General features: G+C 41.0%; 1 protein-coding gene across 1 annotated transcript in view; it reads left to right on the top strand.

Annotated features, from left to right (window-relative positions):
* Positions 1-6,631: 6,631 nt before the first annotated feature.
* Positions 6,632-14,472, top strand: part of RIOK2 (RIO kinase 2) — a 31,509-nt gene continuing 23,668 nt past the window's right edge. The window contains exons 1-4 of the mRNA XM_024218919.3: positions 6,632-6,787; positions 8,223-8,361; positions 11,213-11,329; positions 12,737-12,912. Coding sequence (XP_024074687.1) covers positions 6,722-6,787; positions 8,223-8,361; positions 11,213-11,329; positions 12,737-12,912 — 498 coding nt within the window. The 5' untranslated portion in view covers positions 6,632-6,721. The remainder of the gene's footprint in view (positions 6,788-8,222; positions 8,362-11,212; positions 11,330-12,736; positions 12,913-14,472) is intronic.

The raw sequence follows: 14,472 nt of genomic DNA, 5'->3' as shown, positions 1-14,472 counted from the left end.
CTGCTGGCACTCTGCATTGACCTCCCGTGGTTCAGCAAATTCTCTGGTTCGGCACTGGTCAGGTCCCAAGAGTGCCAGACTAGAGAGGTTCAATCTGTATTACAACTAGAGCTGGTTGAAAGTATTCAAATTTCAAAATTTTCCAATGAAAAAATGGGACAATTGTTTAATAAAAATGTCTGCTGAAAAAGTCATCTCATATTTCAGCCAGCTCTAATTAATATGCATGCTGTTTAATTATGTCCATCTGTAACATATCCAGGGTACAATCTAGACTATTAAGTAGCTGTGCCACCCCTGTTCTTACCTGGGATGCTTTGCTGCTGTGGTCTCCAGTCAGGATTGCTCCCAAACAGCCTCCAGCATGTAAGTTACTCCTATGTTACATCTATGCCTGTGTGCACTGGTGCCCTGCTGGTCACCTTCAGGCTTTTACCAGCTGAATCATACTGCAGGGTGACCCCAACACATGCCCAGTCACAGATTTTCCCCAGAAATTTACGTCTGATACTTCCCAGCTCTCTTCTGAACAATACAAGCTTATATAAAGTCCGTCATTTCATTAATAGAAATTATATGCACAAACCTTGTTACCCCAGATGGAGTTTCCCAAACACACCAATTCCAACACTGGGTTAGATAAAACAGTAAAACAAATTTATTAACTACAAAGAGATATATTTTATGTGAATACAACTAATAAGGCAAAATGTTACAAGAATAATAAAAATAAAATGCAACTAGTGCCTAACTTAAACTATGTTAAATTCAAACCAAAGTTTTTCTTGCAAATGTTCTCAACAATCTTACTGGCCAAACTCCTTAGGCTAAGATCCCTTCTTCTATGTAATGACTGCTTCCTTTGTTCCTTCTCATGCAGTGAATTGGCAGACAGAGAGGAGGGGTACTTTGGGGTGTCTGCCCCTTCTTTTTATAGTCCTGTGCACCCTTTGTGAAGCATTTCCAGCTGGGAGCATAGTGACAGGCAGACTGTTTGGATAGAAACCCCATGCTGTTTCTTTGCTAAGATTTAGATTTTCTGCTTATGCCCATTTCCTGCCAACAAATAGCCACTTAGCAAGTAATGGCCCACTGACCTCGTTTACACCTGGCTGAGGCATCGGCTGCCCTTTGTCTCTGAGGAACTGGTTTGTTCGCTACCCAGACTTGGAACATGTTTTAATAACACCACACAGTGGAATCTTATAACTTTACCTACAATGTTGCCACACAGATTTCATGGTTTTTAAATGATACTTCACAGGGCATACTTTGTATAAAGATTATTACAATAGTGTGCAAGGGGGGAATATAGGGGTACGGTCTGTCACACCATTCTACAAAGTGAGCCAGATTGCTCTCTAACAATGACCTGTCCTCGATATTATTTGCCACTCCATTTCTCTTTGTGCCATCTACAAACTTTATTGGAAGTGACTTCACATTTTTCTTCCAGATCATCACTAAAAATGTTGACTATCATAAAGCCACTGAAGCAGATTTTGGAACCACTTAATGACTTGTCTAATATTTTAATTTATATTAATGTTTACAAATAATAGCTAAACCTCTCACTAACACACAAAACACATTTTCGGAAAGTACCATCTACAAATGGTAGATGCTAAATGCGTAATATTCTCTCTCATTCCACATGCTGCCTAAGTGCACAAGGTAACAAACAGGTTACTCAAAATTTCCTTTCTTCTCCTTCACCAGGTGTATATTCAGTGTAATGTGCTCTCCGGGTTTCTTTTCAAACATAATAATTCTACACACTAATGTGAATCTAAACAACTCAATGGGCTGAAGCCTTCCATTTCAATTGGCTCACATTTTCATATAAACTTCCTAGTTCCTTATTCATATTTTAAGTCAGCCTATGATCAGACAGACGTTTGACTCCTTTGTATATTTGCTCTTCCAATACCTCCCATGTGTACGGGGAAAACTTTGCTTTCCTGAGTAATCATATGTTTCTCAACAACTTACAGAGGTAACTATTACTAGATCAATTTCACTGACCCATATTAAACCAATATTTGGAAGAGCCTTCTCTCTATATTGCAAGGTACAGACAGATCATTTTCCCGTAAATATTGCCAGAATTGTATTGCCAGAAAACCTAAGTTTTCCAGGTGGGCTGCACATCTAAATTGTACTGTTTTATTAAAGCTCTTTAAAGACTGAATTTCACATGTGGCACTAAAACTAAAGTGTATAACCTTTAATCTGATAAAGTATGATGGGATCTTAGCTGTGCCAAGTAGCAGTTGCCTTGGGCCTCTCTTTCTAGTCTTACACTAATCTCTCTGGATTCCTGCCCCAGCTTCTGAACTTTACAAGTGTTTTAACCTTCTAGCTCACAGCAGCTCCTCTGGAACAAACTGGGCATCAGTCTTCCTTTTGTGCAGCTGCTTTGCAATACAAAGGAAGTTCAGGGTTCCTAATTGCCAAAGAAATGTGCTTTAGCCCACGCAATCTCCTCTGCTAGAGTTTAGATGCCTGTAAAGCAAAGACCCAGTTCAGCATAACAGGAAAAACATTTTAAAGAAGTTTTTTGAGGAGCAAAAGATCAATCCAGGAAGAATAAGATTATCTGCAGTGGAGTGGGCGAGACAAACTAATTCAGACATTTTCCAGGAGATCTGCTACTCCAAGAACTGCTGCCACTACCTAGAAACTAGCTATGCTGTTCATGGTTGTTATTTGTGTGAAAGCAGCACCTAGTATTGGGGTGTGGAATATTCTCCAGGGAATAAGCATAGTAAAGACAGTGCCCAGAGAGAGTCTCCAGTCAGAGTCCTTAGTTTTGTTATGGGAATAAAACTTGTTAAAGAGGTATACTCATACTCCCCTATAGACACATCCCTAAAGGCAGCATCAAAAAACAATTGCTCAACATCGACAGCAACGCACCAAGAAATGGGAAGCAGATCCCAAATTAAAAGTATACATCTTTGTAGTTATTTAATGTTTTTTGTTTCTAGTGACAAATATTACTGTTTGCACTATTTTTGTGCTTCTAATTTAATTTCTTAAAATGTGTAGAGAATGGGCTTGATTCAACAACATATCCATCCCAAAATTTCTTTTCTGAGATGTTTTACATCTCTTTTACAAATATTTGTCAGTAAAACAAACAATCATTATAAATTGTTCTTTCTTGGGGGGGGGTTGGGGAGGAGGAAGGTTATTTTATTGGTACAAACTTAGTTTTGAACAAAATTGCTTCATTGTTAACTTGACTGTGAGTTTTCATGGTTATTCTCTGTACGTTGGCTGTGGCCTGTGCAAGGGAATGCCTCTGTGGCTTTCTGTGCTGTGTCACTGCACTCTGCATGCTTAGAAGAATCTTCTGGCACACTTCAAATTGCAGAAGCATATTTCAAACACCCAAAAAGAGAAGGCACCAAGTGAACTACAATCAACTCAGCAGTATTTCATTTAGAATATTTCAGGGAATAAAAAGCAGCAGAATTAAAACTGGCTTGCTATATAGCACTGCACAGCTCAGCTCAAGCAGTTGACCATTTAAGAGAGCTAATCACATCGCTGAAGCCTAACTCTAAGGTATTATAGACATTTGCACTTCATCATACCAAATGTACAGCACTCATTAATGTTTTGAGCTGCACAGGGAACTACTAGCAGATATTGGTGACAACTTCTTTTCACTTCTAATTGATGAGAACACTGGTATAATACTTACAAAGACTCTTTCTGTTGTGATTAGATACTCTAGTTTTTCAAAAAGAAAAATGATGTCAATTTTCTTCAGCGTTATTTCAGTAACTGACACTGATGCAGGCTCATTAGTGCATTCTTTGCATAAAGCTTTAAAAGAAGATGACCTGGACTTGAAAAAGTCCATTGGCATCGGTGTAGAAAAGGCCAACATTATGGCTGGATGCAACCATTCAGTATACAAGATACTGAAAGAAAAGGTGCCACAGGACAAGAAGCAATAGGTTCAAACGACAACATAGCAGATTTAGATTAAATCTCAGGGAAAGCTTCCTAACTATAAGAACAGTAGGACAATGGAACAGACTGCCTAGGGAGGTTATGGAAGCTCCTTCACTGGAGGTTTTCAAAAGGAGGCTGGATAGATATCTGTCTTAGATTGTTTAGATGCAATAAATCCTACATCTTGGCAGGGGGTTAGACTAGATGACCCTTGCGGTCCCTTCTAACCCTGTGGTTCTATGATCTCATCCTGGTAAAGTTCTTTTGCCATTTTCTAAACCCAGTTGGAAACAAATCAACTGAAGTATTACCAACAGATCTGGATTTCCTTATGCATAATAATCAGTTCTCACATCGTTCAAAGAAAAAATTTTTGTACAGGGAATTGTACAAGACTACAGAAGGTCCTGAACCAAGAACGATGATTCAACCAGCAGCAACTAGGTGGCTCAGTCAAGGAGAATGCATTTCCACTATTTGGAAGAAGTGAGATGCTCTTAACTTACACTTTCAATTGTAAAAGGACTCAGAATGGTGTTACACAGCAAGTCTCCTTAGTAACATGTTGGCTGACACAACAAACTTTATCCAATCTTCTTGAAATCAACCCTTTGTGACCTTAACACAATCAACACTGTTCCAATTGGAGCCAGGCAGTCCCTACAAGCTTTTTCATGATCTAATGATGTACTGTCAGTCAGGGTTGAAAAGTATAGTTAATCCGAGTCAACTAAAGAAAATTCCCTCCTCAGAATTGGCCATTTTAACTATGAAGCATACATCATGCCCACTTCTGCCATGTAACCGGGTTATGATTTCAATTGCTAAGCTTATATTCTGAAAGACAAAGCAGCTGTTCAGACAGTGAAGGAGAAGTACAAGGCTATGCTGGTGCAGATGACTCACAAACTGAGGAGTCGACTACCAACAAATATTCAAATTCAGTAGAACCTCAGAGTTACGAACACACCCCTCATTTGGACCCTGAAGTATGCAATCAGGTAGCAGCAGAGACAAAAAAGCAAATACAGTACTGTGTTAAATGTAAACTACTAAAAAAAATAAAGGGAAAGTTTTAAAAAAAGATTTGACAAGTAAGAAAACTTTCTGTGCTTGTTTAATTTAAATTAAGGTAGTTAAAAGCAGCATTTTTGTTCCACATAGTAAAGTTCCAAAGCTGCATTAAGTCAATGTACAGCTGTAAACTTTCGAAAGAACGATGTTTTGTTCAGAATTATGAACATTTCAGAGTTATGAACAACTTCCATTCGCAAGGTGTTCATAACTCTGAGGTTCTACTGTATTGGAAAAACTGGACACGCTGCACCCAAAAGAGGCACTGTCTACAAGTTAAAAGCCCAATCACTGGCCTTGCACAGCAGTGCCACATCATGTCAAGAAATACAGCAGACTGAGAAGGAATAGTGCAACTCAGCAAACAAAAGGTGGCATAATACAAGTGACTAATCATCTTTCTGGTTTCAAGTGTTTGATGGTATGGACGCTGCAGAAGATAGGTGATTTGATTATGTTGCACAGCTTGCCCTGACCACGTTGACTCTACTTATTTCAAATGGCATAGCGAAAAGAACTTTCAGTACTGCAACTAATATGAAAACAAAACAAAAATCAACTGCAAGAAGGTCATTAGAAAGCCTGCTGTGTGTGAAATATGGCTTGCAATGGAGGGAGAAGCACTGTAGGAACTTTCAACTAAAACAGCAAATGTTGCAGAAATTCACCTGCAAGATATATCAGTCCTATGGAGCAGGACTGCCTGGATGCTCCTGTTGGCTGACTAGATGGGGAAATGGCTCATTTAATCAATACAAATGGTATATCGACCCAAGACACACTAATAACTTTTATAACGTATAAGTAAAGTTTAAGTTAAAAGCACTTTTGTTATTGTTTTTATGGATGCAAGTCACACGCATGCCACGCAGGGAAAGCTACTGCAAACGGGGAGTTTGTTGGCATCACTAGCTCAGCAATCTTGAGCTGAGAGTAGTTTCTGGCAACCCTAGAAGGGGCCAGGCGCCGTGCAGACGGACGCTGCTCCAGGGCAACCACGTATCTGACACGGGCTCGGATAACACACCCTCCACCCCACGCGCGATAGCCCACTGAGCATCCGCCCACTTGTCCCTCGAACCCCAACGCTCAGACGCAGTAGGCGCACGCTACCCTGGTGGCGCAGGCGCAGTTGCAGCCGGCATTGCCACTTTGGTCTTCAGTTGGGGGGTGTAACTTTGTAATTTACCCTTGTCGGCGGCGGCAGGTGTCCGCGGTGGCGGCCTCTGGAGCTCATTGCCCGTGCAGTGGTCAGGCGCTGGGATAGAGCCTCCTTCGGGAAACGAGTTACTGCTCTGTGTCTCGCAGAAGGACGCTTCTCCTAGGCAGCCGATCCTGGCAGATACATATACGGCTCATGGTAAAACACCCTAGAGCGAAAAGGGTAGTCAGTTAATTCAGCCTGGCCCTACGAAAGCAACCCTAGAGAACGGGTATTCTAGATGGATCTGTCGCGAGGTTACGCGGACGTATATCCGATCAGGAATATAAATGTTTATGCAGCTGCTAGGGCCTGACCTCACAGCTTGGCGGAAGTAACGCCACCTTCTGCGTTTCCCAGCGGTTGCGCACGCGGACTGCAGCAGAACTGGGACACGGGCTTCCGGGACTCGGCTCCTTGTGGCCCCGGCAAGTACCACTCGTCTGTCGGGTGGCACGGGGGGAGCAGGGCGAGACCATGGGCCGGCTGAACGTGGTGATGCTCCGCTACCTCTCCCGCGACCACTTCAGAGTCCTGACGGCGGTAAGGAGGCACCCGGGCCGGGCCGGGCCGCAAGCGCGGGACAGTGGGAGAGGGAACGCGGCAGGAAATAGCCAAGCTGGCTGCGTTCATCTGTCTGCCCGCGCTCCCGAGGTCGGGCAGGGTCGGTGTTTGGCGGGGCTGGTGCTATCGGTACCAATGGAAGTTCAGAGTGTGGCGCTAGTCACTGCTCGGTGACAGGGGAGTGAGGTGCCGGTGCCCTGGTTCTACTCAGACGTCTCCGCTGGCGTCCAGTGAGTTCGGGGGTGTTAAATTCAAGCTTGTGTAACTAGTTGCTGCTAATTGGATTCCCCCGGCTGGGTCAGACAGGCAATGTAAAGGTTTTGGTTGGTCCACACTGTTAATATCCTGATGTACATTGTTGTGTGGTGTTGCTGCTGCAGCTGCTGTTATGTTCCATCCTAAGTGCAGCTGTGATTCAGTCTTTGAAGCAACTTAAAGGCATTGGAATCGTTTCCGATGAAAGGCACTCATTACCTGGTTAAGCAGAGCTGGATTTCCAGTCACTTACTGAAGTATGGGGGTGTCAACATTAGGCTTTTTCCCCATAAAAATTTCCCATCATTTCAGCTCTACCTGTGATGATAATAATGGGCATGCTAAAGTAGACATGGCTCCTGGTGGCCACTGATTCTCTAACCACTGCATCATCTAATCCTTCTTAGAGCAGGCCTACACATGTGCTTAAAATGCCAGTGGCCACCTATGTCTTTTCTACTCTGGCACTCTTACCATTGTTACCATCTGTATAGTTGAAATGGTAGTAGAACAGTGGGAAATCTTCCAAAAAATGTAACCTAGACAGATCTATCTATCTGAATCCTTATATTGCACCTATCATTGTAGTGTGTGAGAAATAAAGCAATTTCTCTGACCCGTAGGTTCTGTAGCTTCAAGGTGACTCTTGACTACTCTGATTTCCCAACAGGAGCAGGACATTGAAGCTTACAAGAAGCCTGGCATTTAACAGTTTATTTGCTGTCCCAAGTAAGCAACAGAAAGGTTTAGAACTTAGGTCATGATCCCATATGGATTATCCTACTGGGAAATCCAGCGCTCCTTTTGTCCTGCCCTCTATCTATACATCCCTCATATTGGCCTCTAGTTCATAGTTTTTCTGTCTAGGACAGTAGGTTTCTGTTAAACTTCTCAAGCCTTACATATATTAGAGGCCTTATGTTACATTCCCTAGACGAGATTCTCCATTTGCATTATAGATTTTCTTTTCAAACAACTCTGTCAATACTGCTAGTCAAGCAAACAAATTTAAAGACTGAGTTAAATTAAAGAAACTTTGTGCAGTACAATATGTTTATGTCAATGTATGAATGGAAAGTAAGTTTAGGCTTGATGTAGGGAACTGTTATTTCATTGTCTAATTGGAGGGTTCATTTATGTCTTTCATTTATTATTTCAGGTGGAGATGGGTATGAAGAATCATGAAATAGTCCCTGCTAGCTTGATTGCCTCCATAGCCAGCCTGAAACATGGAGGATGTAACAAAATTCTGAGAGAGTTAGTGAAACACAAACTCCTAGCTTATGAGCGAACTAAAAGTGAGTATGAATCCCCCATGAAAATCATAGTTAGTTTTGAGTTAAAGTTGCTCAAGTGTATTTCCTGTCAATGCAGTCGTTAAAAATCAGAGAAATTATCAGGGAAGACAACATTTGTATCTGTTCAAATGCCTTGTTACCTAAACATAATGCCCAAACATGCTCAGACTGTGCAACTCTACAATAATCTCTCTGTCCATTCTAGCATAGTCATCCAATGTGCACACGTTTATTTGTTCACAATTACACTGAAATGCAAAACACCAGGGTGGCAGGGAGTGGGCAGGCTCAGGCTTTGGTCCCCCCTCCTTGGGTCATATAGTAATTTTTGTTGTCGGTGTGGTGACAATGAAGTTTGAGAATCCCTGATCTGGGGACAGCCAATCATGGTTAAGAGAGGTTTTGCCATAGGAGGAGAGTGAAGTCTTGTCTACACTAAAAAGTTGTAGACTTTTTAACTATACTGATAGAAGTGTATCTGCACAAAGGGGATTATACTGTTTTAACTATATTGGTATAAAGGTGCTTTATATTGGCGTAGCTTTTCCATACTGGAAAGAGAATAACTATACTGGTATGTTTTCTTTATACTAGCATAAATGCGTCCAAACTAGAGCTTTTACCAGTATAACTATTCTGGTAAAAAAAAATCAGATCCCTAACAGAAATTGTTACATAGGTAAAACTTTTAGATGTAGACCAGATATTAATTCAGTCTACAGGATGTATAATGTCAGGTTATAGTTGAGGTTCAACAAGGACAAGTGCAGAGTCCTGCACTTAGGACGGAAGAATCCTATGCACTGCTACAGACTAGGGACCGAATGGCTAGGTAGCAGTTCTGCAGAAAAGGACTTAGGGATCACAGTGGACGAGAAGCTGGATATGAGTCAACAGTGTGCTCTTGTTGCCAAGAAGGCTAACGGCATTTTGGGCTGTATAAGTAGGGGCATTGCCAGCAGATAGAGGAATGTGATCGTTCCCCTTTATTCGACATTGGTGAGGCCTCATCTGGAGTACTGTGTCCAGTTTTGGGCCCCACACTACAAGAATGATGTGGAAATATTGGAAGAAGTCCAGCGGAGGGCAACAAAAATGATTAGGGGTCTGGAGCACATGACTTAGGAGGAGAGGCTGAGGGAACTGGGATTGTTTAGTCTCCAGAAGAGAAGAGTGAGGGGGGATTTGATAGCACCCTTCAACTACCTGAAGGGGGGGGGGTCCAAAAGGATGGAGCTAGGCTGTTCTCAGTGGTGGCAGATGACAGAACAAGGAGCAATGGTCTCAAGTTGCAGTGGGGGAGGTCTAGGTTGGATATTAGGAAACACTATTTCACTAGGAGGGTGGTGAAGCACTGGAATGCTTTACCTAGGGAGGTGGTGGAATCTCCTTCCTTGGAGGTTTTTAAGGCCCGGCTTGACAAAGCCCTGGCTGGGATGATTTAGTTGGGAATTGGTCCTGCTTTGAGCAGGGGGTTGGACTAGATGACCTCCTGAGGTCCCTTCCAACCCTGATATTCTATGATTCTATGTCGGGTTTCAATCTAATTTAAGTGCAAATCTCAGCACAATTTTATGATGAGGCTGCTAAAATGCCTGCATAATACTAATATTATTCAGAAAATTCAGAGCACTAAATATATACAGAACAGTAATGTCCTAATCCTGCAAAAAAATTATGCACATGCTTATCTTTACACACTACCAGTAAACCCTTCAATTTAAGTAGGGTAATTCAGAATGCATAAATTTAAGCAAGTGTGTAAGTCTGTAGGAGTAGGACCTACCATAATAAGAATGAAATATATTGACATGTTTGATGATTATTTGTAATGCTTGATGTATCTGAGAAAGCTTTTGGTTTTGATAAATAGAATTCTGAATCTTTAGATTTTTTTGGAAAGAAATTTAAAATTAATTTGTCAAAAAAGAGTGGATGTGGAAATACTAGAGTATGTTCCTTTTGGAAAAATTAGCATTCATAGTCTTTTTAAAAACCTTAACAGAGATCTGGTGAAGTAGTTTGACTGCATCACTATAACAAGATTCCATTCTGCCAAGTTATGTGGGTTACATAAGTACTGATTGATCTTTCCATAAGTTCTGTTCTCTGAAGCAACCGATCTTTGGTTTTTCAGTGACAACAACAAACCCTCTGTATATGTTCATATCTTGCTGTTATACTTTCCATACTTGTGTTTTTACAGTGCAAAGCTATCAAAAATGTGAAGGATTAGCTAAAACATTATATTATATTATATTATATTATATTATATTAGCTAAAACATTAAATTAGCACATAAAATATTAAACACTGAGTTTTTAACAATACAATCAGCAAATGTTTATCCGGGTTCAAAGGAAATCCTGTCTCTTGTAGCAGTTATCTCATTCTCTTATATATTGTAAATCCATAATTCTCTTAGAGAATAACGGATATGTAAGCAATTAACAAAGCATTTTTTTTCTTTTTTGACATCCCCTATTCATACTACAAAAATATAAAATTTGCCATCACTTCATTATGTGTAAGAAAGTACTGGAATCCTTGACCCTGTATTCTTTACTGTTACCCTCTCTTTAGTTATCACCCTCCATTCCCTTTTTTCTTTCTCACCATTTTTGCTTCCTTCCCTTCAGCCACCCCAATATCTTCATGTAAATGCATTGTTCTCCACTGGTTTCATTTAGCTGGCATCTCAGAGTCAACATTTTAGGAAATTTTACTTGACTAGAATGCAGCAGTTAAAGTTGAGATTTTTCACACACTACCGTAACATGCCTTAAAAAAGAAAGATTCTAATGGTGATGTGTGCATAACATTTCACAGAATTTTCTCTTATATTTTTCAGCTGTCCAGGGCTACCGATTAACTAACGGAGGGTATGATTACCTTGCCTTGAAAACTCTATCATCTCGACAAGTTGTCAACTCTGTTGGAAACCAGATGGGTGTTGGCAAAGAATCAGGTAATTTTAAAAATATTTTTTAAAACAAATATAGCTGTTATATTGAATGTTGGATTTGTCACAAGTAATCCAGTAAAGTTGCATCTGGCTAAATAGTTCACTAATTTATCAGAAACTTGAACTACATTGTCATTCTGTTTGAAATGCCATACAATGCCATCAGCAACATTTGAGTTTTTCTTTACTTGAATGACTAGAATTTTCCCTTCACTTTGGCCACTCTTCCTAATATTTGATTAGTCATTTGAAATGATAGATGGCATTTGTATTACTTTTGGTAAATTTTTATTTATTTGAACTTTGTTTAAAGATCTTGTGAAGAACTTTGAGAAACAGGTGAAATTCTGAACACATTGAAGTCAATGGGAATTTTGCCTTTGACTTCAGTGGAGCCATGATTTCACCCTTCATTTTGATACAATGCTGCTTCTCTATTGTGTTCTTTCTATTCTTTTGTTATGTATTAATAAAGAAAAATTGCACGTGACTAGGATATCTGTTTTCCAGAATTCCTTCTATACTAAGGACAAACACTAGATCTAAGCATGCAAACATTTGCAAACAATTCAGTGTCTTCAAACTTAGCTCCCTATTTTGAGTAAAATAGGACAGCTTTAGCACTTCTCAGCTGAGATGGGATACTACGGCACAGTAAATTAGCAAAGTACTACCTTGGTTGCGCCCAGCCTTGATGGAATGCAGTGAGGTTGTGAGGTGTGTTGTTAGATGACTTAGCATAGAACTGTCACTGAAGGTTAGGAAGAGCATTGCAGGACTGACTTGTAAGGACCAAGTACATCTTTGTAGGTGCAGTATCTGGTTTTCCTGCTGCACTGGTGCATAGTGAATCAGAGCAACTAGAAGCATTATTGAAACTTGTTCCCAGGAGGTATGTTCCCAACAGCACTGGAAACGTTTGTGCTACATTAGGAGCACTTTTGGGCATGTACACAAATGCCTAACTTCCTTGTTGAAGACAGACCTCAGGAAGTTGCTTGGCCACTGTAATTTATTCCTTCATCTGGAGCTGTTGTATTGTGCAAGTGTCTTGTTATGTCAAGAAGGACTGTTTACAAAGCTTGGGAGTAAGAAGCAGAAACAGACAGTAGTGTCAACTGCTCATTATCACACTGACAGTTGTCACAGGTCATACCAAAATAAAAACTAATGAATTAGAGAGCTTTTCGAGGAACTTTAGGACTAATAGAACATTCATTTTTTCAAGTATACAGGTGATGTGCTGTCATTGGTAATTTTGCTGATTCTTCTGCAATATGTTTGCTTTTTGCAATAGTATAAGTAGTAATTGAGCAAAAAGTGGCATGGAAAGTTAGTCACTTTTCACAAATGTTTAGTCTGTTGGGCACATTCTCTCAGATGAATGTAATTGTTTCTTATGTTTTACAGATATTTATATTGTTGCAAATGAAGAGGAGCAACAGCTTGCATTAAAGCTGCATAGGCTTGGGAGAACCTCCTTTCGTAATCTAAAAAACAAACGTGACTACCATAAGCACAGACACAAAATGTCGTGGCTTTATTTGTCTCGCCTGGCTGCCATGAAAGAATTTGCCTATATGAAGGTATTTTAAATCATAAATGTAACTGTTCATGTCCAAAATGTGTCATCGGTATGGCAACGATTTAGTCATGGGTATTTTTAGTAAAAGTCATGGAGAGGTCACAGGCAATAAACAAAAAGTCACACCCTCTTACCTGTCTATGACATGTGCTATATAAATACCTCTGGCTAAAACTTAGGTGCTTGGGGGGGTGAGGGGGGTCTCCCACAGCTGCTGCTCTGGGGCGGGGGGCTGCACCCAGTGTGGCTGGCCCTGGGGCCGCCTCAGCTGCTCAGGAGGCCCTGGGGTCAGCCACACCCATGGCTGCAGAAATCGTGTAGGTCCTGGAGAGTCACAGAATCCGCGACCTCCTTGAAAGACTCGTAGCATTAGTCATCAGTGCTGTAATACAGTGGAAATGGTGATGATGCAAGGTGCTTTTCAGATCCCCTCTTATGTAATTCACATTTGCAATATAAACAGGATTTGAATACATGTTTCTAACCCCAGATTTAAAGTTGCAGGGTGTGTATCATACATGGAATCCCTAATGTGTACTACTTTTTATATACAAGGTTTGACAGTGGCAGTGAAGCTATAGCAAAATAGTCTGGCTTCTGAAACATGGTGTTCCATATAAAAATTTAATATGGATCTCATGATTACTTTTATACATAAAATTCTCTTTAACCGTAGTGCAACTTTACATGTCATTTATCACATAATACAGTGGTTCTCAAACTTTTGTACTGGCGACCCCTTTCACATAGCAATCCTCTGCGTGCGGACCCCCCCCCCCATAAATTAAAAACACTTTTTTTATATATTTAACACCATTATAAATGCTGGAGGCAAAGCGGGGTTGGGGTGGAGGCTGACAGCTCGCGACCCCCACATGTAATAACCTCGTGACCCCCTGAGGGGTCCCGACCCCTATTTGAGAATTCTTGACATAATACCTTAATGTGGTGGTAAGCCAGCTACTTCCATTTATATTAATCTTTGAGCATGTCTTAGAAATGCAAAGAAATATCTTCCTACGTAGCCATGTTCTAAAAGCTAATATACAGGGAAAAGTTGTGAAATTCAGAAAATTTACAGACTAAGGGCATGACTACACTTGCAGATATAGAGTGCTGTGAGTTAAACCTGCCTTCGTAGAGTGCAGTAGGGAAAGCGCTGCAGTCTGTCCACACTGACAGCTTCAAGCGCACTGGTGTGGCCACATTTGCAGCATTGGGAGCAGTGCATTATGGGCAGCTATCCCAGCATGCAAGTGACTGCAACGTGCTTTTCAAATGGGGGGAGTGGGGTGGAGTGTGACAGGAAGTATGTTGTGTGTATGTGGGGGGAGAGAGAGTGGGTTTTTGGGGTGCTGAGTGTGTCAGCATGCTGTCTTGTAAGTTTAGACCCCCCCCGCCTCTCTCACTCACTCATAGCAAATAGTAAATGTTTGCTTTATCTTGGAGCTGATAAGCAGCCGGCTTCTCTGAAACCGAGCTTTGAAAGAGCATTTCTGCATTCCTGCAGCCGATTTCACAACAATGACAAGAGTGGCCACCAGGGCCGGCTCCAGCCTTT

This window comes from Terrapene carolina, unplaced genomic scaffold (assembly GCF_002925995.2).
Source record: "Terrapene carolina triunguis isolate 2854851 unplaced genomic scaffold, T_m_triunguis-2.0 Scaffold69, whole genome shotgun sequence".
Taxonomy (NCBI): Eukaryota; Metazoa; Chordata; order Testudines; family Emydidae; genus Terrapene; species Terrapene triunguis.
This window is presented reverse-complemented; position numbering and strand designations above follow the sequence as displayed.